This window comes from Chenopodium album, chromosome 12, assembly GCF_948465745.1.
Source record: "Chenopodium album chromosome 12, dcCheAlbu1.1, whole genome shotgun sequence".
Lineage (NCBI taxonomy): Eukaryota > Viridiplantae > Streptophyta > Magnoliopsida > Caryophyllales > Amaranthaceae > Chenopodium > Chenopodium album.
In genome coordinates, this window is record NC_137845.1 from 54,877,934 (window position 1) to 54,903,230 (window position 25,297).

The following is a 25,297-nucleotide window of genomic DNA, read 5'->3' on the forward strand; positions in this document are numbered from 1 at the left end:
GGTTTTTGTTTAATTCAGCGACGAAGCCGCCATTCGTGTCGAAAATGGTAGTGTTTGAGACTACCACCTTGTTGTTTGAGCATGGGGTTGGGTCGGGATGATGGGCGTTACAGTGGAGGTTTATGAGGCAGAGTAGAGAGAATGCTTGCGAAGAAAAGAGGTGGGTTTCTCTTTTTGGCTTCGTTCAATATCTCCATTGCCAAAGGTGTTTTTTTTTTTTTTTTTTTCATCTCTTTTTGGCTTCGTTCCTCCATTGTCAAAAGGAGATCGGTGGGCCTTCATTTCTTTTTGGCTTCGTTGCTCCATTGTCAAACGGAGAGAGGTGGGTATCACTTTTGAGCAATTTCAACATTATTTGATGGAGTGTATGACAATGTAAACCCACATCATCACTAAAGGGAAGCTGTAATATTTTAACAATTTTTGCTCACTCTATATAAAAATATCTTTGTTAATATATAGGATATAAATAGGGGCTGGCTCATAGGGCTGCTCACATCATTTTGACTTTTGCACTATTCGCATATTACGTTTGACTTAAATTTTACTATTACAAAATAAATAAATGTTAATAAATGATATGTCCATAGATTAGTCACCATGTCTAATTTCATAACTTAATTTTGGTATAATATTTATAAATAGACAATTAAAGATATTAATGATTAAAGTTACGTCTCGACACATGTATCGATCAATTAAACTTTAAAAAAAATAAAACAAAGGAAGTTTCTTGTATTTAGTTGTTGTTCAGGAATACCTAGAGCTGTGGTATGGTTTTACACTTAGAGGTGTGGTATGAGCCATACCACCCTCCTCTTTGGGTTTCTCATTCCTATACATTGTGGGTTTGAGTTTCTAAGGACCTGTTCTCTTTAACTTAATAGCTTAGTTCAGTAAATCAGAACAGACCCTAAATCTAAATAAATAAGAACTTTAAAAATTAAGTTGGTTACGGATCAATCTTAGTACATTTTAAAGCATCACCGAAGTCAAAATACGGTTTTAGAGTTCACATTAGAAGAAAACAGATTTGAAAGAAACTTCCATCAATAACTGTCCAGCATGTCACTAGTAGTGTTATAGGTAGGTGTACCCAAAAAAATCAGCCTAGCAAATCACATAAGAAAATTTGTTAATATCAATAATATATAAAGCCGGTCTCGCAGCCAGGCCACGAGACAGCGATACTTGGCATATGTCACGGGATATTTTGTGGACTCGTTTTTTTTTTCTTCTAAGTTAGTAACTTAGGAGGTTCTCGTGATGGCGCCTAGACCGAGTCTAGACTAGCCTAACATTCAAGCAACAAAAGATATACGCACACAAGCAAGAGACAAGACAACAACAACGCAAACACTTATTATTTTCGTGGCTTACAAATTACAAGGAGTTTCTCTCTCTAGAATCTCTCTCTAGAGCTCCCAAAATTCGATGCCAAGCAAATGAATGCCTTGGCCTATTTATAGGCATTGACTAAAGTCCAGCCAGATAGAATAACTTCCCACTATGCCCACTACACCCATGATCTAGTAACTGCCCACCACTTGCTTGGTTATTTGGATGAACCTGGACTTGTCCACGTGTCAAGGGAGTTACCCACATCCCACATTATTCTCTCAACTGCTTGGTAACCGCCAAGCCCCACTATGCCATGCTCCTATATTTTAGGAGGCATGTATCAGTGTGCATATGTAGCGCTCAACCACCTGATAAGTGTAACTGCCCACTCCCTTAGTGTTCCTATTTTCTAGGAACCACTAAGTGAGTGGTGTAACTTCCACATGACGTGGCATTATTCTCTCTGAATAACTACCCACGTACTTGGCCACTACTCTAGTGCTCCTATTTTATAGGAACCACCCCCTTAGTGGCTTAACCGCGTTCCCGTTTGGCCTCGATCAAATACACAGTCAAGATAACCGTTAGTCAACCCACCAACATCATGGTCCTATACTCCTATATTTAGGAACCATACTTAGCCACGTGCCACCTCAGCATAACCATCCCGACAATTTAGAGAGAGTGGTGCAACGTGCGTGGGTGATTACCTCAACCGCCCACTAGCCCCACTACTTAACCAATCCCTAGATTCAAGGCAACCGCATGCAACCACGATGACTAAGCATAACCGTCAAGGAGTCCCTACTATAAATAGTCCACTAAAGGAAGTTTTGGTTAGACCAATCATCAAGCCAAGACCATGTCTCGGCATCCAGCACATAGCCACGCAAGCCCATGGTTCATAGTCATCGTTGGCCCGGTCCGCACTTGTTCCTCCATGCCGGAGCAACTATGGTCTCCACTATAGTTGTGGACCATAGAGACACCTTCACATGATCCCAAGAGAATCCCTTAGCCAAACCACGCACCACTTAGCTAGCGTGCCCGCACTAAGCCCAAGCCCTTGTTAGTCGCCCCACACCTACCCTAGTCGGGACTACCAAGTCGGTTTGTCCTATCGAGTGTCCACTATTGCCATCCAACTGTGCTATAGTCTCCATAGGCCATCCTATGTCCAAGACTATGCCCAAGGCCCTTAACCCTAAGGCCACCCTCAAGCCAACCCCTGACCCTTAGCTTGAGCGAACACTCGCCCCCCTAAAGAGCTCTATTTTGATTTGGCTATGAAATACTAGTGAACACCCAACTGACAGTAACACAATAATGGGCTCTCAAGCCCGATCCTTGAACCCAACCTTGGCCCTATATCCATGTATGATCTATTAGGGCCCTAATAAGTCCCCTCAATAATTATCAAAGGTTGTTATGGAGCTTTGCTCGTCCAAACACTCCGCGGTTCTTTTAGTGCGGTCGCGCGCGTGCTGGCCAACCTAGCTGACCAAGGCTTTGCTAGCACCATGGCCTAAGCACTTGGGGGTTATCCCTGATAACCTCACAAGCCTTAGACATGGTAGTGAGGAACTCTAGCCTCACTTGGCTCGTTCTTCGCAAATCGAGTACGCACTTGCTCGCGTGGGCAAGTGGGATCCTAAAGGTCTTGCGCGCCTATGCGGGGTGGTCGACGGCCTTGCCTAGGTCGACCCAAAAGTGACTGTGACAACATTCCAGTTTTTTTGCCAAGTGTCACGTCACGTAGGCGACAAGTAGGTATTATTGTGACACATGTGATGCTAAGTAAGCAATTTTTGTATAGATTTTTAGATAAAAATGTTTAGAGTTTTATTATCACTATACTTCTAATATTTCATATATACAAAAGTAATCATAATTTTTAATAAATATCCTATAACTCGGTTTTATTTCCATCATAAAATTCATTTCCAAAATTTCTTTAAAATAATAAGATTCATTTATAATATATATTTAATTTAGACTAAATAATAGAGAATCGGTAAAAATAAGTTTTAATCCGTAAAAATTTTGCATGGTTTGGTAAAAATACTTTCAATGTAGTAAAAATAATTTAAATTCAATAACAATATTTTCAAGTCAATAATAACACAGATATCTATTTACAAACAAAACTACAAAAAGTGCATTATTTTATAAATAAGCAATAGGATGTCGTATGTCTATATATCATACCATGACCGTATTAATGAACATTCAAGTCAAAAAGTTTATCCTAATTAAACTTTTGTGAACAATTCGGGCGTCGTCCGGGCACAAAACTAGTGAACTTATAAAGTAATATTTAGAGGGTTAGAGGTGCTAATCTGGATGTCAGAGTTGTGTTTGGTAAAGTTAGATGAGGTCTTTTTTTTTTTTTTTTTTTTTTTTTGACAGACAAGTGAGGTCTTATTTTAAACTTGAGTCATGGTGAACAAATCTTGACGTGGAGCCATTGATATCTAGAAGATGCTCACTATGACTCTATGAGTATGTAACAATATGTCAGTCATGCATGCATTGACAAATTATTGTATTTATCCGTGCTTTGATCAATTTTTGACATTGACAGATTAAAATAATCATTTCACATTCATGATTCATGTTGTCATAATTATTGTAGGCAGGAATGCGATAATTCTATAAATTCTAAATAATCCGATCATAATAATCTATTGTTTTTAACATTTTCATATGAAAAACTAATTTCGGAAAATGCTATACATAGTCCTTAACACTACATATAAGCATTAAATATATACTAAAAAATCGTATAAAGTTAGGAAATAAAAAAATATATAAACACTAACAGATTAACGGGTGTTTTTGTCATAAATTCCTAATTTTATACTATAATTTTTAAGAGTATATTTATTAATACTTATATTTAGCCCCTCATATATATATATATATATATATATATATATATATATATATATATATATATATATATATATATATATATATATATATATATATATATATATATATACTTATACTTCAAATAATCCATTCTTTTTTTCTATTTTCTTTGAATAATCTAATTTTTAAAAATCATTTTTTAAAATTATCCAGCCTTTTACACCTATCTCTTACACTAGCAGAAAAACGCAAATGAAAAGCGGTTCAAATTAAAACCCCTTATGGGCACTGGATATTACGTATTAATTATGTACTTTAATGTCCATATTTATTGTTCAATTAATAGTTCATAAATATTCTCTATCTTAGCTTCGTTCTAGAGCAACTTCACTCCTTAGTTTCAGTAATTTTCATAGCCATGTCATTCCCTCTTGCACTACTCACACCGCCGTGCTCATACCAGTGTGCGACACCCCTCGCCGCCCCTCAATGCTATGGTGCTCCCTTACTAAAATACCAGACTTTTGTGGCCAAATGTGATTACCGACGACAACGTTCTTACTCCTCTACCAACACGTCGAATGGAGCAACATCTTCTCAAGAAGAGGCAGATAGGCATAGACCTCTTGCTCATTTCCCCCCGGACATATGGGGTGACCGTTTCGACAACTTCACTCTTGAACACTTATCGGTATTACTTAACTTTTTACTGTATAAGTAATTGAGTAATATGGGTAACTTTTTAAGAAAAAAAGTAACTGAGTAATATAGGTTATTTTTTAAGAATAAAAGTAACTGAGTAATTAATATGGGTAATTTTTTAAGAACACTTATCGGTATTACTCTCTCAGTGTCCTAGATTAATTGCAACAATTAAGTACTCTCTAGTCTCCACGATATACATATTTTTGAGTATCTAATTAAATATCATTATTACATGCTAAAAAAGTACTGTTATAATCTTTTCATTTGAATTCTTAACATGATTGATAAGTTATTTTAGGTCCTAATTGTTCTGTGTCAATAGGTAATTTACTAATATTCAATTAATATACTAATTCTGTTCCTGTCAAAAAAAAAAAAAAAAAATTTGTTTATATTATGTACAACATGTACTAAAAATGATTTCTAAACATTATGTGTAACAAATGTTTCATTTTCTTTTTAAGTTGTGATTTCTCTATCTCTCTCCTCGTCATCACATTTTCAACACATTAACCCTCTTGGTTTCACTTTTCTATATTGTGCTCCTCCATATAGCACTTTCTACGCTGTAACCCGTAGGTACATTTAGGTTCCATATTGTTGCCTTTGTCTCGCTGTTAATAAGTTTCATTAGTGAGGCCCACTCTTCACTTATTAATACTTTTTTTTTTATAGATTTGCATGTTTAAAAATATTCCGTTAAAGGTTTTGGGGGCTATTTTGATCCTTTAGGGACCAAATTGAGCTTAGATTTGACAAAAAATATATAAATGCCTCGTTTTGCGTACTAAAAAATGTCTCAATTTGCATGTTTATATTTTTCATACACAAAACGAGATATTTATATATATATTTTTTTTTTGCCAAATGTGAGCTCAATTTGAATCTTTAAGTGCCAAAATAGCCCTCAAAACCTTTATCAGAACATTTTCTAACAATAAATCGATAAAAAATTAATAAGTGGAGTGTGGGTGGCCCCAGTAATAGAATTGTTAACGACAAGATAAAGACAAGGTTACTGTATGGAACCTAAATGTACATGCGGGTTGTAATGTGAAAAGTGATATATGGAGGGACACAACGTAGAAAAGTAAAAGCAAGAGAGTTACTGTATAGAAAAACCCCGAAGTATTTCTCTTTTCATTTAACACTTACAAACAAATTTGCTTTTTGTCAATACCTTTGTTACACATAATATGAAATGGAGGTATTATTTTTATTATAATATTTTTAAAGATTATTTACAAATTGATGTGATTCTAACGATTTTTTTTTTCTTTTTTCTATTTTTTTTTTAAAAGAGTATGGATGAATATGCAAAAGAAATCAAGCCACTGAAGGATGAAGTGCGGTTAATGATGATGGATAATTCAACCAATCTGCGTCAGGAGATGCGTTTGATTGATGTTGTGGAACGTTTAGGGTTTCCTTATTACTTTGAGAATGAAATTAAAGAATTATTAGACAAGTTTTATACACAATTTAAGAAAAATAATTTTGATATGGACTATGATTTATCTGATACAGCGTTGTTTTTTCGAATTTTCAGGCAACATGGATATAATATGCCTTATGGTATGTTTGCCTTTTTTTTTTTTTTACTACTTCTTCCCGAGTTTAATATTTGCAGTTTTTTTCGTCTGTGCTTGTTAGAATTGGATTATATTATAGACATAGTATATTTAACCAATGCACCATTGTTAAAAAAAATTACAATCTAGATTCTAAAAAAAAAATAGAAAAAAATTACAATCTACGAGTAGCAACAATAAAATAAATTGCCATGAAAAATGAGCACTGTACACTGTGTTAAATGATGGGGTTGATTTGGACAATTAAGTATTGGGTAAATTCTAATTCAAATCTTTTTCGAGGTTGGATGATATTGAATTTGAGTTGAGTTGACCAAATTCAATATTCAAATAAGGTCGGGATTAGGATAATTATTGAGTTATTACCTTTATTATTAGATCAAGTCACGTATTATCAGGTCATTCATGTGTCATTTTTCATATCATGTCATAAGCATTTACAGATTATTAGCTTTCTTATTAGTTCAGTTCTTGTGTCATTTTTCATATCATGTCATAAACATTTACGGATTATTAGCTTTCTTATTAGTTCAATTCTTGTGTTATTTTTACCTTTCAGCCAAATTAAAATCGAATTATCTATGGCTTGTGATATATATATACCTACATGGGTGAGACGATACGTAATGAACTAATAATAGGTGGTAGTTATATATTGATTTAATTGAACTTGAGTATGGTGCCCCCCTCCCCCCCCCCCCCCCCCCCAAAACAAAAAAAAAAAAAAACCATCAAATTGATTAAATTGAAGAAATATATATTTAATTTATACATTACAATTTAATAAGTGTGATTTGTCACAAAATACCTTTTATATCCACTATTTTGTGAGAAAGGAGCTTTTAAAAAAAAGGTGGTAAAAAAGGACAAAAATGGATTTTTATTTGTGAGGAGGGACATTTGCTCGAAAAGTGAGTGTTGCCCAAAGAAATCCGACGTTGACCACCACAAAATGGCAGCCACCACCTCACTCTTCCACGAAGCCCCTCCCTTAGTCTTTTCATGGCAACCACCCCCTCCTGGAAACCCCTCCTCCCCCTCCCCCCCCCCCCCCCCCACATGAAAGATAGTCATCAGCACTACCACCAACACTCAAAATCCCCCAACCCACAAAACCGCACATTCAACCCATCAAAAACCACCCTAAAACCTCAAAATCACCCTCAAACCGAGAAACCCACTTTCGAAAAAGGTTAGGGGTGCTGCGGTGTTAGACGAGAAGGGGGTACGGGAGGTGGGGTTCAAATCGGAGGTTAAGGGAAGGGGTTGTTGGGCGGTGGGGTTAGAGGAAGGGGTTGTCGAGTTCGAGAAATGAAGGTGGCTGGAGCTGCCATGAATGGGTGAGGAAGAGAGGCTGCCGTGAAAGGGGTGGGGGAGGGGGTTTAATTTCCGGGAGGGGAAAGGGGGCGGATGCCGTGAAAGGGGTGGGAGGGGGTTTCATGGAAGAGCAAGGTGGTGGCTGCCATTTCGTGGCGGTCAACGTTCACTTTCCGGGCATAGGTCCCTCCTCACAAATAAAAACCCATTTTTGGTCCCTTTTTGCCACCTTTTTTTAAAAGGTCCTTTCTCATAAAATAGAGGATATAATATAAAAGGTCATTGTAACAAATTTTCCATTCAAAAAATTAAATGATTGTAGTTTGCTTGCATGCAGTATTTAGAAATAAATTTATATGAGTGTAGTCGTGTAGAGTATTTTTTTTTTCTTTTTTTAATTTTTTTTTTTTATATTTAATGAGCAAATAAAGTATCATCCAACTAAAAGAATTGCAACACAAATGCAGATGTATTCTACAAATTTACAAATAATAAAGGCAAGTTTAAAGAATCACTAAGGAGCGATGAAAGGGGCATGTTAAGCTTGTATGAGGCTGCCCATTTAAGGATACATGATGAACACATTCTTGAGGAAGCCCTTACTTTCACTACCGATTTTCTTAACTCCATTTCAACATTCTCTGAGCAAGCTCGCCTCGCATTGAAGCAGCCCTTGCACCGTGGAAATCAAAGGTTGCAATCACGACGATTCATCAACATTTACGAGCAAGATTTTGAGTATCGCGATGAAAAGCTTCTTCAACTCGCAAAGCTTGAATTCAATCGGTTGCAGTTGTTACATTGCCAAGAGTTGAGCCAAATCAAGGAGTTAGTAGCTAATCCATCTTTACATACGACCACTTAATTAATTAATATAACATTCTAGAAAGAAAAAAAAATCTATATTAGTACAGTATATACACTAATACACGTAGTATGTTATTCTATTAATCATTAATGCATTATTACTAATGACTCTAACAAAAGGAAAAGACAATTTTTCTTCAAAAAAAAATTAAAAAAAAAAAAAAAAAAAAAAAAGGTAAAAGGCAATTAAGGCTATAATCTGAATTGCCTTAAAGTCTAATTATTTTGATGATTTTGCCTATTTCACAGGTGGTGTACAAACTTAGATTTAGCAAGAAAATTTCCTTATAAAAGGCAGAGATATGTTGAATCTCACTACATGTCAACTATTGTGTATTATGAACCTCAATATTCTTTTGCTAGAATATTATTCGCCAAATTTTATGTTCTTCTCGGAGTAATAGATGACACATATGATGCATATGGAACTTTTGAGGAGCTCGGGTGTCTCACCGATGCATTCGAAAGGTACGTACTTTATGTCTACACTTCATGTATGATCGAGATGAATACAATATATTTCGATCTAAAGTAGGAATGAAAATTATATCTCAATTGTGCACATTGTGTTTAAAATCTATGCATGTCAAATTTGAGTGAAGTTTTTGTTTTTTTTTTTTTAAACCTGATTATTAACCAACCTGTTTGAACCCAGAAAAATGGTGACCCAAACCCGATATGACCCAAACTGAAACCAACCCTAGACTCGAGTTAACCCGAGTATTTGAGACCCGAACCCGAACATGAACCGACCTGGAGATGATCCGACCTGAATAAAACCCGTAAATTATTGACTTGAATCGAACCCGACCTGAACCGAAATTGACCCAAATCTGTTCTAACCCGAATGTAACCCGACCTGTTATTAACTCGACTCGAATTTAACCCGACTTGTTACTTAACCGACCCAAATTTAACCCGACCTGTTACTAACCCGAACTGAATTTACCCGACCCGAAATGCATCTCGATCTGTTACTAACCCGACCCAAAATCAACACGACATGTTATTCACCCGACCCAAATTCAACCTGAACTTTTCCTGACCCATTTCAAACTCAACCTAATCTGTTATTGACTTGATCCGATTTCAAATCACCTTAAATTCAATTTAGACCACCTTATTAATATTGATCAAAGTATAATTATATAGTTACGTCGTCACTTGTGTAGTTGTGTGCTTGTGTAAAGGAGTTATTATGATAATTAAGTTCAATAGTCAATAGTTTAAACATACGACTCCTTACATAGACTAATTATATCTAATTATTAGAATATATTAATCCAATATTTGAGACTTGAACCCGAACATGATCCGACTTAATTGCAACCCGCAATTTGACATGAACCAAACCCGACTTGAACCTGAGAATGACTCGACTTAAAAATGACCCGACCTGATTATAACCAGCATATTTTTGACTTGAACTGAACCCGACTCAAACCCGAGTATGACCCGACCTTATTATAACTCGCAATTATTGACTTGAACCGAACCCGACTCGAACCCGAGAATGACCCTAAATCATTTTAACCTGTTGAACCCGACCTATTATTCACATGACTCGAATGTAACCCGACCTGTTATTGACCCGACCTAAACCCGATCCAAACCCGATAAGATGTATGACCCGACGTGACCCGACTCAAGCATGACCCAACCCAAACCCGACCGCATAGGCTACAACATTAACCAGAATTGACCCGACCCACACTTACCCTATTTAAACCCGACCCATTTATCCGAATTGACAGCTCTACCTATATATACAGGTGGGACTTGAATTCAATGGAGAAGTTTCCACAAGATTATATGAAAAACATGTACGAGTTTGTCATCAATACTTTAGACGATGTTGCCAAGGAGATGACTAGCATCGGAAAGCCATTTGTGATTTTTTTCACAAGAGAACAAGTAATATAATGCAATGCCTTATTTTTGTCTATCATTATTAAGAATCCTTTGACCCTATTTTTTTTTGTTCATAAAGCTCTCAACCTTTATATTGTATATATGTACCGCAATTCAGGTGCAAAGATTGATAAGAAACTACTACACAGAGATCAAATGGATCAAATCAAGACATGAGCCAACATTTGAGGAATACATGTTTAACGGGAGAAATACGTCCGCTATACAAATACTCGGTACTCTTTCCTTGATGGGTATGGAAGAGGTCACAGAAGCGAAACCATATATACAGTTACTGCAATATAACAAGGCCACCATAGCTTCCTCAAACATTGCCCGAGTCATGGATGACATGGCAACCGGCGAGGTAAGGCATCAATTCATCGCAATCGGATCCAGGAATTTAGGTATGGGGGTACGGAATTAGGTTTGCTAAAAAAAAAAAAAAATTGAGAAACTAGAATTTCAATTAGTTATAATTCCACTCTTATTAATCATTGCATGTATTTAATCTCCCCTAAATCGTGTACACAATTGAACAAAAACATATAATCACCAATGATATAAATTATAGGTGACACTTTTATTAAGTTTTAGATTAGCCCAATTATAATTATAAGTTAATGACTATAGATTTTTTTTATTGTAATATATAATTTAATTTAGTATAATCAATGATATATACGCTTATAGGATACGTAATACAATCTAATATATATATATATAAAGGGGAGTTTTTTTCCCGAGATTTTAGAGCGCCACGTAGGATTTTTATTTTTAAAAAATTATTAGAGCGCCACATAGGATTAATATTTTTAAAACGTTACAATAGGATTATGCCACCTAAGATTAGTTAAAGTGCCACGTAAGCATAATTGACCAATGAGATTTTAATGGTTACATTAATTAAATACGAAATATTATCTTATGAGATTAGGAATTTTATCTAATATTTAAAAAAAGAAAATACGAATAAATGATATGTTACATAGGATTTTTATTTTTAAAAAATTATTAGGCCACATATGATAAATATTTTTAAAACGCTACAATAGGATTATGCCACCTAAGATTAGTTAAAGTGTCGCATAAGCATAATTGACCAATGAGGTTTTAATGGTTACATTAATTAAATACGAAATATTATCTTATGAGATTAGGAATTTTAACTAATATTTTAAAAAAAAATGACATATTACAGACAACTAATAAAATACGGAGTAACAAATGTAAACATAAATATAAAATATATTTTTTTAAAAAAAAATATAAACGATTCGTGCATCGCACGGGCTTCATCTAGTAAATTTTATAACTAATAATTAGCACTGTCAAAACGGTTTGACAGTTCGGTTTCGGTTCGGTTTGAAATCGGTTCGGTAGTTAATCGGGTCGGTTTGGAATCGGTTTAATTGTCTCACGGGTCGGTTTTGGTTCGGTTTAAATAGTTATCAGTTCGATTCGGTTTCGGTTTATTCTTAAGCGGTTTTAATTCGGTTCGGGTTGTAAACAGTCCGGGTAGTAAACGGTTCGGTGCAGGCGGGTTGCGGTTTGTTAACGGTGCGGTGTAAACGGTTTTTATCCAGGTTCAAACAGTTTCGGGTTGGAAACGGTTTCGGGTCAGAAACAGTTCGGTTCTTCTTTGGTTCAGTTTATAACTGGTTCGAATCTTTTTCGGTTCAGTTTTTAATTGGTTCGGTTTTTTTTCGGTTCAGTTTATAACTGGTTCGGTTCTTTGATGGTTTAACCACTTTAACGTTATTCTTATCGGTTCCATTTCAAGTTTACTAAATTACGGTTCGGGTCGGTTTTCGGTTTCAAAAAATAAATTGTTTATCGAGTTGTTTGGATTCGGGTAGTTAATTGGTTTTGGTTTGAAATTTGATAGTACTTGCTAACCTTTTGCGTTCACAAGTTTTATATAAAGTCGGCAAGTCGCGAATCATTTCTTATTTAGGCATCATATTATAAACAAATTCTCATTGATTTTATAAATACATACTATGTTCTGTTTCAAGTTTAGTCATACTGATTTTACTAGTTTATTACGAAGTAGATTATAAGAGTTAGTGTATTAATGTATTATTGTTTTACAATTAGGTTATTATATGCTTCTTATTTAATCATTTATATACTACGCATAGTATCATAATCATGATTTGATGAGTTCTTGACTTCTTGTGAAATGAAAATTTGCAATTTGGTAATTCGATACTTGATTAGTCAACAAGACTGATAATTATGACTCATTTATCATTATATATTTTCATGAAATTATGAAGATATTACAAAGTGCTTTGATTTGTATAATGAAAGAAAACACTAATGACTAATTAACAAGGTAATATTGATTAGTTCAACCGATCATATGTACACATTATTAACACATGGCATCTAACCATCTCATAGTTAAATATTCGTATCATCGTTATTCGTATGTATTAGTACAAAGTTATAGACTCATTAGTGATCTTTATAAATTTATCTATTTATACATTTTATTAATATAACGTTTTTATAATTTTTACGTGTATGAAAATAAAGATATACCAGTAGATGTTTTAATACGTGTCTTGGGCACTGATCCCGATCAAATGGGGCAAAAAAAATACTAAAGAATTGAGGGAATAATATTTTTGTAGATGAATGTACAACACACAAACACACACGGATCCCCACTCTCAACCATAGATTAAAAAATCAATGGTTAGATTCTTTCTCCCACAACACACACGGATCACCACTCTCAACCATAGATTAAAAAATCAATGGTTAGATTTACATGAAACCCTTTTGAAACCCAATTAGGAATTAGAGTTATCACTTATCAATCTTCCCCTCTCTCTCTCTCCGCCGTTCCTCTCTCTCTCTCTCTCTCTCCCTCTCTTGCTGTTCCTCTCTCTCTCTCTCCTATCTCTAATTCTACTTCATTTCTTGTGTATTCTTTGACAGACAAGCGAATTTCTTGATTTCTTCTAGTTTTGAAACCCCCAAAATCATTATAGTTTTGCCGTCGACCACAATCATCCCTCATTCCCTTTCTCACATAGTCAAATGACGTCCGACGGATATCCTACCGCAACGGCAAGCCGGTGACTGCGCGAGTACAAGATCTCGCCGCAAACAAGCACATGACGATGACTGCAAGTTGTAGTGTTAATTTAGATGTTTTCATGGTTTGAGATGGGTCCAGTTTAGCTATGAGTTTTAAGGAAGATGTTCATTATTAATTGTTAATGTGGTTTTCCTATGATAAAATATTACAAGATCCTTCATTTTTTTGGATTTTTGGATTATATGGCTTTGTAATTGTTGCTGGTCTGCCTGTTAGTATTATTTTTATAATTTTGTTTTAATTAATTATAATCTCGGTAGAATGGATTTAATAAAATCGGGTACCCCATGTACCTGATTTTCTCGGGTCGGGACATGGGCCGACTTTTGAACTACTCGAAAAAGCGGGTACCCGGATTTGAACACCCCTACGCCCTACCTGAGGCTTGTTTTGCTCTTGTTTGTGAACACTGATTAACCTTAAGACCTTAATGAATGATTTGCCTTGCTATTTTAAAAAAAATATTCTAATATTTAATCCATTTAACTATATTCCCGTCAAAAAAAAAATCCATTTAATTATATAAAAAAGTTTGTAAACGGTTCGATTTAGAAGCGGTTAGGTTCATAAACGGTTCGGTTTATAACCAGTTCGGTTTACATTCAGTTCGGTTTTTAAATGGTTCGGTGCAAACGGGTAGCAGTTTGCTAACGGTTCGGTGTAAACGGTTTTTTTGCCAGTTTAAACGGTTTCGGGTTGGAATCGGTTTCGGGTTAGATACAGTTCGGTTCTTTTTCGGTTCGGTTTTCTTTCAGTTCGGTTTATATTTGGTTCGGTTTGTTAACGGGTTCGGTTCTTATACGGTTTAACATTATTCGGGTCGATTCGGTTTCGGGTTTACTAAAATACGGTTCGGGTCGGTTTTCGGTTTCAAAAAAATCGGTTTTTAATCGGTTCGGTTCTCATTTGGGTCGGTCGGTTTCGGGCAGTTAAACGGTTTCGGTTTGAAATTTGACAGCACTACTAATAATACCTCATATGAAGGTTTTTTTTTTTTTTTAAGAAATATGAAGTATATTCTATATAAGTGTTATTGGAAATAAATTACAAAGTAAAAAGAAAATTCTGACAACCACTAGCATATAGGATGGATATTAGGATCCCATAGACAAGTTTCAAAAAAAAAAAAAAAAAATGATTCCAAGACGAATGTAAAAATAAAGAACACTTAAGAGACCGGTTATTTACAACAACTGGTCTCTTTCATTTTGGATTGTATAGCAGCGGACACGCGCTAGTGCGTTACTAAATGCCGGCATTTCAATTTTCAACTTAGCAGAACCTAAGAGACCCCCTAATTGTAAAAACTGGTCTCTTTGATAAGCAGTGTTTTTTTTCCCTTTGGAGAATGGGGTACAGTTGTACCTCTGTGTACCCTCTGGATCCGCCACTATGGATAAGAGTGTAAAGTGAGCAATATTGTCAATGCAGTCAATCTGTAATTCGTACAGATGGGTGTACCATGCAGGGCTTGTTCACATTAAGCCTTAACGGTGCGTCTAACCGTTAGATTGTTTACTAAAAATTAAGAACTGTTACCGTATCTTAAGGAACGGTTAATCGCAACGATTAACCATTCCTTAACGGTACGGTTACTAGATAACCACGAACCATTATTAAATTTTAAATCAATACTTTTTTGCTCTTCTAATAGTTCCAAGCCTAGTACATACTTAATATAAACAATAAAATAAGTTTCAATTAGTTGGATATAATCCGATAAAAATTCTTTTAGAAGAAACTTACATAATTATATACTCCCTTCGTGTTTTAATAAGTGTTACACTTTGACCGTCATATAGTTTTAGACAACTTAATTGACTTAAATAAAATAAGAGGTAAGTGGGGTAGTTAGAGTATTAAAAAATTGTAAAAGAAATATAGTAGAGTTAATAGTTTATTGAAAAGTAATGAATGTGAGAGAAGAGAGAGAGAAAAAAAAAAAAAAAAAAAAAAAAAAAAAAAAGTAGGTTTAGGTGGGGACCATGAGATAAGAGAGATATAATATTAAAATGTAGTTTTTTGCTAAAAAAAGCAAGTGTAACACTTATTTAAACACGGCTGCATTTAGTAAGTGTAACACTTATTAAAACACAGAGGGAGTATATTTTTTCACAAAAAAGTAAATAAAAATATTTTTTTTTAATCTTAACGATTTGTAACCGTAACCGTACCTTAAGCATTGACCGCTAAATTTAACGGTTCGGTTAATCGTAAATGTTTAATTTTAAGGATTTGGTTAATTAACCTATTAAATTTGTCGGTTATACCGGTTAATTGTTATGGTAAATGGTTACGGTTTTTTTTCACACCCCTAGTACCATGCGCATGGTACACCTGAAAGAACATTAAGTATAAATAAAAGAACATAACTTATAAATAAAAGAACATTACATATAAATAAAAAAATATTTCTTATAAATATAAGAACATTACATATAAATATATTCTTTGAATTTATATAATAATGGGCATATAAAAAAAATCGTAATTGTAATAATTTATTATACATTACAAACGAACATAGAGTACGTCATATTTATTGAAAAAGAACATTACATATAAATATATTCTTTGAATTTATATAATAATGGGCATATAAAAAAATTGTAGTTATAATAAGGAAATTTTGTGAAAAACTACCTATTATAGTCCAGAATTTGCGAGAAACTACCTATTAAAAGAAATGTTGTAATTAACTACCTAATTTTGAAAAATGTTGTAATTTACTACCTTAGGCCGGAATATGAAGTGATACCAAATTTCTCAGGTGTTGACTTGGTCATGTGACCATCACGTGACACTTAATGACCCCTTTCTTTCCCAAATCAACGTGTCCAATTCAACGTTGGACAATTTTGGTCAAACTTCATATTCCGGCCTAAGGTAGTAAATTACAACATTTTTCAAAAATTAGATAGTCAATTACAACATTTTTTTAATAGGTAGTTTCTCGCAAATTCTGGACTATAATAGGTAGTTTTTCACAAAATTTCCTTATAATAATTAATTATACATAAAAAACGAACATAGAGTACATCATGTTTTCTGAAAAAATACATTACATATTAAATAAAAAACATTACATATAAATATATTCTTTCAATTTATATAATAATGGGCATATAAAAAAATTGTAGTTATAATAATTTATTATACATGAAAAACGAACATAGAGTACATCATGTTTTCTGAAAAAATACATTACATATAAAATAAAAAACATTACATATAAATAAAATAACATTAAATTTATCTCAATGCTTTTTTTTTTTATTAATTTTATAATAATTTATTATACATTACAAACGAACATATATAAAGTACGTTTTCTGAAAGATAACATTACATATAAAATAAAAGAACATTACATACAAATAAAAGAACATTAAATTTATCCCAATATTCTTTTATTTTTATGTAATGTACTTTCAGGTGTACCATGCATGATTGCATGGTACATCCTCCTCTACTGTACTATACTATTTTCACAATAATATCCATCAAAGAACACAAGCTTGTGTTAATATATACGACTTTATGATAAAAGAGCATGCATGGTAATGTTTTTCATTTATATAGCAAATTTATAGATAATAAGAGAATGTACTATCTCATGTTCTTTTTAGGATTTTTTGTGATTGATTATTTTAAAGCAACTCCAACGGCAAATTAATTAATTGTCAAATTGAATGATTTTCTTTTTAAGGAAATGGGCGCCAATAACGGAAAATTGGATGATTTCCATTTCAATGTAGTGCTAACAAGTAACAACACAAACTGTATATACCTTAAAGTAGTTAATTTCAAAATAAAATTTTATAAGGTATAATTTGTCAATTTGACGCAAATTTAGGTCATTTTTGCCATTTTTTTTGGTGCACTGTCATTACACAAAGCTGCAGCTAGCATAGAGTATTGATGGAATTTCTTCTATATGTTTCTTCATACGTTGCTGACTTTGGTTCCCTTTAACATGTACTCTTACATAATAGGCAGAGCTTGCTAGAGGTGTGCGCCTAGCGACAAGTGTGGAATGTTACATGAAGGATTATAACATGAGTAAGGAACAAGTGTTACAAATATTCCAGAAAATTATTGATGATGCATGGAAGGATCTCGTTAATGAAGGGTTGCTCATCAACCCATGCCCTAACGACTATGATCACTTGTCCAAGCCTGTCTATGATCGAATACTTAATTTAACTCGTGCAGTAGAGGCTTTCTACAGGTTCGGAGATGGCTTCACTTTTGTTAAATCCACAATCAAACAAGATATCGTCTCAACGTACCATTCAATGGCATATCCAATATGATGAATTAGTTCGAATTGGATTTGTGGTCAATGGGGGTGATTGTGAGAGTAAAGGTATGGTCCCATATGTTTTAAAATAGAATAAGACAAAACAAAAGGGATAGACTAAAAATGAAATTGAGGCAATAAATAAGAGTGAGAGGGAGTATTATTAAGTGTTATGATTATGTACTAATTTCATTATTACTTGTGAGGAGTGATGACCTTTGGTGATGAAAATTTGTTACAGTTTCCCTTTTATTTAGTCTTTGAGATGATACAGTTCATTTTTCAAGTTTTGGCTACCATGTAAGTCATAAGTTTTCACCCCAACTTCTCGTAACTCTTACGATGCTAAGGGAAAGGGAGATGAAGGGAAGGAGATCGAAAGTGAACTTCCATTTTCCTTTCAAAACTCTCCAACAAAAAATTATGCATCCTTCCTTCTTTGATTTCTTCTTTTTCCTCTATTTCTCTCTATTTAAACATAGTGTTAAAGTTCATTAATCAATGATTCTAAAACATATTTACAGTGCCGTCTTAGACATTTTTGGGGCCCTGAGCAAAAATTTAAATAGGGGCCCCTGACCCTAAACTACAAAGTGTAATTAATACGTAATTTAGCAACAAAACATTTTACCCCTGATTATTAGATTAATAATTTGAATTATTTGATTATTATTTTTTTACCATCGCGTATTAATTATAATTTTGATGGCATCACAAAATTTGAAACGAGAGAGAGAAGAGGGCAATAATATAATCTTTCTATTTCATAATAATCGCAACACTAACACATACATATGTCAATGCACAAATTTAACTATTAATATTATTAAGAAGTATAAAATGTAAATATAATGAATATATATAAGTTAATCCAAAAATATTTTACATGACAACATACGTTTTTTATATATTGGTAAAAAGTATTAGCATGGTTATGGACTTATGGGTATAATTAGTGATAATAATTAAACCAAATATTTCTCATATATTTCTAGTATTTAAAAAAAAAAAAAAAATCAAGAATCAGGTCACTTCATTATTGGAATTTCAATTGAAGCAGGGCCGTCTATTAGGGGGAGCACAATGAGCGACGGCCCTGCTTCAATTGAAATTCCAATAATGAAGTGACCTGATTCTTGATTTTTTTTTTTTTAAATACTAGAAATATATGAGACATATTTAGTTTAATTATTATCACTAATTATACCCATAAGTCCATAACCATGCTAATACTTTTTACCAATATATAAAAAACGTATGTTGTCATGTAAAATATTTTTGGATTAACTTATATATATTCATTATATTTACATTTTATACTTCTTAATAATATTAATAGTTAAATTTGTGCATTGACATATGTATGTGTTAGTGTTGCGATTATTATGAAATAGAAGGATTATATTATTGCCCTCTTCTCTCTCGTTTCAAATTTTGTGATGCCATCAAAATTTTAATTAATACGCGATGGTAAAAAAATAATAATCAAATAATTCAAATTATTAATCCAATAATCAGGGGTAAAATGTTTTGTTGCTAAATTACGTATTAATTACACTTTGTAGTTTAGGGTCAGGGCCCCTATTTAAATTTTTGCTCAGGGCCCCAAAAATGTCTAAGACATAGGCAAACAAAAATGAGATCATTCAATTCCATAACAATTGTTGATGCTACCAATATGTTGGTGTTGTTAATGTTGCTTACCATACCGTCTTCATTTGCTCTACTAAGGCCGGATTATTATGCTACTTCATGCCCGAACGTTTAATCTATCTTTCGAAATGTGGTACAAGAGGCTATGTTATCCGATTCTGACATCGCAGCTGCCCTCATTCGACAACACTACCATGATTGCTTTGTAAATGTATGCATATTCATGCACTTATATTGCATTTTTCCCGAGATTTGGGTCGCAATCAGTGTATGGTATATTTCCAAACATAGATTATAACACTGAATGGAATGTTGTTGGTGTGTAAGGATGTGATGCATCAAATTTGTTGGACAATAGTCCCACCACAAAAATGGAGAAAGATTCGCCAGGATTGAAGTTTGCAAGAGGCTACGAAGTTCCAGACAAAATCAAGTCTGCTGTCGAGGCTTCTTGTCCTGGTGTTGTGTCTTGTGCTGATATCGTGACTCTAGCAGCTGAGACTTCGGTTTCCTTGGTATAAAATTGCATATATCAGCTGTATCTACGAATGATAATCAACTTTAACTTATAAAGTACTTGTGTTATGTACTTTTTGTTAAATTGTTGATCTTACTACATCATTAAAATCACTCTTGCAGTCAGGAGGACCTTCATGGACTGTGATGTTAGGAAGGAAGGATGGTACTGCGGCATTTCCAGCAAAAGCCGACGTAGATGTTCCTTTTGCCTATGTTAACTTGAACAATGTTGCCTCCAAATTCTTCAAGAAAGGCCTCGATCTCACTGACCTTGTTGCATTATTAGTGTTGAAGCTTAAAGGTTTTGATGATGATGAATACAAAGTAGCAAACTTCAATTAATAAGATTTTTTTGAGTATTGTTATTAGAACAGGTGAATTAGACTTTGAAAGTGGAAGAGTAACCTAAGTATGAAGACTCGAAGAGATCTCAAGGAAAGTTAAACAAGATAGGAGAAGAGTTCCAATCTGGAACTAACTGAGTTCCTTAACAGGAACTTGAAGACAGCAAGATTGAGAAGCTCAACTTGGCCTGCGTTGAAGACAGCAAGTTTCACAAGAACTTGGCCTGCGAAGCTCCAATTGAGAACTGGAAGTGAAGTGACAGCAGGAACTCAGTCCTAGACTAAGTGAAGCCCAAGTATCCTGGAATACAATATATTGACGAACACAATTTAGTTTTGTTAAGGTTTTATCTTATAGATTTGCTGTAAATACGTTTGTTAAGTTTACACGTGAGACTTATTAGAAACGTGACAAAAGAGCTTGGCAAGATTAAATAGGAAACTTTAAAAAGACAAGTTTTTAAGAAAAGATTTTCTAAAACGATTTATTTCTTAAAAACAAATTATCAAAAGATGATTTTGATGATTTATCTTTGATAAATTTTTCTAAAAAGATTTTCTTCTAAAAAATTTACATTAAAACCATGTTTTGAGATTTTGGTAAAATAACATATTTATCTTTTGAAAACCCTACTTTCTATACGAGCAAGTCTTGTATAAATTGTAGAAATCTCATTTCATAATTTTCTGTGAGTTTGTGCATGAAGAATTCGAAGTGTGCTTTATTGTGTAAGCTTGCCAAGTCAATACTTTGTCATATTAGTTTCGGGTTTCATGCATAGCTTACCTTTCATATACTAGAAGTCAATTATTTGTATTGGTTGGGTTCTTGGGTGTGTGATTTATATCTTTGCATACAATGTTGTAGGCTTCAAGGTTGAAGCTGAGTGTTAGAGTGTTCAGGGAGTACGAGTGAATCTAAGTTAGGGACTTAGGTTAGGTAGGATAGGGTCCTACCGTGTAGCAAGTTCAGTCTGGAACTTGTGAGTAAAGGTCTGAGTATAATAGGTTGTAATTTGTGTGTTTGTCCTATTATAGTGAGTTGGTTTGATTTTAGAAATCCCTTAGAGGGCTAAGGTTTTACTTCCAGTTGGGCTCTGAAAGGTTTCCTCGTAAATTCTGTGTGTATTGCAAATTTCTTTACATTTTGTTTTATATTCCGCAAAAGTAGTCACATACAATTCACCCCCCCTCCTCTTGTAGTGTTTGTCTCAACTAACAATTAGCCTTCTGTCAAGGATCATAGCGTACAAGTCTTTGTTGCTGGACCAGACCTATAATTTGTGTAAATTTTATGACTTACCCCTTTTGCTATTTGTTATACATAGAAATTTTCTCATCGTCTTACACATATCTTATAAGAGGCCGTGTCGCTTGTTGCACACTTGCACCAAATCTATATTCTGGTCTGAATTATGTATCAGCATTTTTCTGTAACGTCATTAACGAGTATTGACTATTGAGAGTGTAGGTACCTCATACGATTGGACGTGTTCACTGCTCGATAATGAAACCTCGGCTATATAATTCAGTTCCTCCTGGAAGCCCAGGTTTAGGGCGAAGTTGCAAGAAACTTGCCCCCAAACTGGAGAAATGGATCCTGAGACAGAGCTTGATCTTGGAAGCCCCAGAACATTTGACAATAGCTATTTCGTCAATCTTCGGAGTAATGGAGGCCTCCTAATCACAGATCAAGATTTATATTCAACTTCTCGATCTCCCACCACTACAGATCTTGTCAATAATTATTGTCGTAACCAAAGCATGTTCTTCGATCAATTCATCTGCTCGATGATCAAGATGGGCAATATCAACCCCTTGACTGGGAACAATGGAGAAATAGGGTAAAATTGCAGGAGGGTTAATAATGCTAATTAGAAGATAACCTGAAAATTTTGGAAATCTTATAAGAGGCCAAATTAGGCGGGTTATTACATTAGAGCTTAAAGCATCGAATTAGGAGAGCGCCACTATCCCTAACAGCCTTGCTAATATGAATTATCATTTTATCACTGCGTCAAGGAATAGCCGAATAAATGTACTTATGCACAAGTATTATACGTTCATATTGTATAACTATATATTCTCTGAAGAGTAGACAATAATTAATTGAGGTCATTTCTGATAATTGATAGCTTAAAGTTTCAATTATGAATTTCACATTAACACTTTAAGCCCCTGTATTTGTCGAAGATAGGCATTGTTTTCAAAGACTACTGCACTGCAATACGCCAATAGGCCTCTATATTTGATGTAAGTTTCTAATAAGGAATGATAAACAAAATAGGCCAAAGAGCCAGCAAAAATTATGAATGAAAATTAGTCTTTCAGAAGTACAAAAAAAGCCCAAAACCGGGAACTAGTTTAAAACTAACAACAAAACGAGTAACGTACTGCTGAAATCATTGCAAATCTGTCAGCTGAAAGCATTAGACATGAATTTCTAGAATCAAATGTTCACACAAGACCTCAGGAGACAAACATTGCTCAAGTTCTAGCAGGTGGTGCACCAGGGCGAGCTGGTGCTTGACCAGGCTTAGGTGTATCCTCCTGATCAATGAAAAGAAACATATGTTATTTAATGATCTTCCAAATCCTACAAAACTACTACCATTAAAAAAGACATGGGCAAACACCACCAAAAGACTTTGGCGGCAGACCGCAGGGGAATGAGGTGTCAAGTTATATCAGTTCACATTATACAGTAATAAAACAGGAGTTCACCAGCTACGGCGTGTTTATTAAAGAACAGATTAAAACAGATAATCCATCCTGTTTCTACAATTGCCCAGCACCCTATCAGATAGGCGGATAAGACCAATATAACAAACTGATAAGTTACACAAACATATCAACCCTCCTAACTCCTAAAACAATACTCGTACAAAATTGGACTGTGACTGCACTAGGAAAGCAAGGAAGCATTAAACCTATTTATCTAAATTCTAACAGCCAGATCAACACAAGCAATACAGCCTAAAGAAGAGAATGTGATGGTTCAGGACTTGATTAATACAGTCAAATAAGAACAGCCATATCTTACATGCAGAGAGCAAAATATGACTGAACATGTAAGACATAGGAAGGAATTTCAGAATAGGGTCATGTAGTCTAGAACAATTCAGTTCATAAACAAGATTCAAGCAGTTTGCAGTGACTAAACTATTCAGGGTTAACTACTGAGTCAAGACTATAGACAATACCTTGCGTCTGTAACGTTGTGGTGGCTCACGGACTCTTCTCTTCTCACGTGATCGAACTCTGACAACATGTGAGTGAATGGCACAGGAGACACAGTATTGCATCTTGGTGTAGAGCTTAGGAAGAGTGTAACCTAAAATACATACATCAAAATTCACATTTAGTCCATTCCTCAGAAAGGGAAAGAACTGGCAAAAAGATGAAAAACCGGCACACAAGAACGTCGACACAAAAATATTACCATCATAAACACAGGCTTCCTGGACATCCCTAACTGCAGCTTGCTCCACAATGTTCCTCACGAGGAATCTCTTGATTGCCTTGTCCTTTAACAACAAAAAAACAGAATTCCAAAAAGACATTAACTCAAAATCATGACCATAACTCAACTTTGCGATACAACAACAAAGCCTTAGTCCCCAAAATGATTTGGGGTCTGCTAACATGAATCGTACATCGGCAAGAATGTAAAAACTAAAATCAACAATTCCTTAACTAGTTCACGATGTCCATATAATCATTATATAATCTCAAAATATTATCAATGAAATCGAAACAGTTTCGTAACTAATGCAACTTATAAACATGAATAAAATTAAATTAACATGCTCAAAAAATATAATCTTTGGATCAAACAAGCCAAAATTTCAATAAATAAATCAGCTCAAAAATCACAATATCGAACTAAATCTCAGCATTATATAAAAACACATAAAATTGGAGAGCTTTTATACAAAAAAAAATTAACTAAAAGTAGTATAATTAACATCAAAATTAAGAACAAAATTAGTGAAATTATAAAAGAAGAAGACCTTAGGGCAGCATTTGCCGCAATTGGAGCAGCGAATGAAATTGACATGACCACGGCCGTGTTTGTTGCGACCTCCATTTCTCCTCTTGAACGTCTGAAACACAGAAAAAACAATAGAGAAAGAAATCAATGAAAATACAAACAACGATTAAAATTAACAGAAAAAATAGGAGAGAGAAAACGAAAAAATGACGAACCATGACGATGAAAGCTTCAAAACCCTAACTATGGCGATCTGAAAACTCAACGGCTGAGAAATTTTATTTTTAGGGTTTTTGAATGAAGAAGGAAAATGGAAAGAGGTTGTGTTTAAAGATGAAGGGGTAGATTGGATTTTGGAGTTTTGGTTACGAATGTTTTGGGCTGGGCCTATTAAGCCCAGTTTTGTATATTTGTGAGAGTAGTGGTAAAAATTGGACTAGATTTTGTATTTATGGTTTCGGTATAGGGGTGTTCACTTCTAGACCCGGACCTAAAACCTGACCTGAACCGAACTTGTTTGAACTAGACCGGATCGGTTCCGTAGATTCAGGTGCGGTCCCCGATTCTTAAAATAGAGGATTTCTAGTTTCATGTCTTGTCTGTTCGGTCCAAAATCAGACCAGACCTATTTTTTAGATCTAGGCTAAAATCGGACAAGACAATTTTGGTTCGGTCACCAATCCTTAAAAAATAGAGATTCTGATCCCGGTCCAATACAGTTTTGGACTTATGTACTTCCCTACTCATAAGAAATAGGTAAAT

General features: G+C 34.3%; 2 protein-coding genes and 1 pseudogene across 2 annotated transcripts; 2 read left to right on the top strand and 1 right to left on the bottom strand.

Moving 5' to 3' along the window:
* The first annotated feature begins 4,633 nt into the window (after positions 1 to 4,633).
* On the top strand, positions 4,634 to 18,038 carry LOC145571401 (viridiflorene synthase-like). Its single transcript, XM_081630440.1, has 7 exons — positions 4,634 to 4,906; positions 6,222 to 6,495; positions 8,297 to 8,657; positions 8,946 to 9,164; positions 10,469 to 10,610; positions 10,726 to 10,974; positions 17,718 to 18,038. The coding sequence occupies exons 1-7, from the start codon at positions 4,634 to 4,636 to the stop codon at positions 18,036 to 18,038; spliced, it is 1,839 nt and encodes a 612-aa protein (XP_081486566.1).
* A 1,623-nt stretch (positions 18,039 to 19,661) lies between these two features.
* Positions 19,662 to 22,419, top strand: LOC145571402 (peroxidase A2-like; annotated as a pseudogene).
* A 394-nt stretch (positions 22,420 to 22,813) lies between these two features.
* LOC145572673 (small ribosomal subunit protein eS26y-like) lies at positions 22,814 to 24,903 on the bottom strand. Its single transcript, XM_081631638.1, has 5 exons — positions 24,751 to 24,903; positions 24,555 to 24,647; positions 23,984 to 24,068; positions 23,745 to 23,875; positions 22,814 to 23,091 (listed from the first exon to the last, which is right to left on the bottom strand). The coding sequence occupies exons 1-5, from the start codon at positions 24,751 to 24,753 to the stop codon at positions 23,029 to 23,031; spliced, it is 375 nt and encodes a 124-aa protein (XP_081487764.1). The 5' UTR covers positions 24,754 to 24,903; the 3' UTR covers positions 22,814 to 23,028.
* Between the last annotated feature and the right edge of the window lie 394 nt (positions 24,904 to 25,297).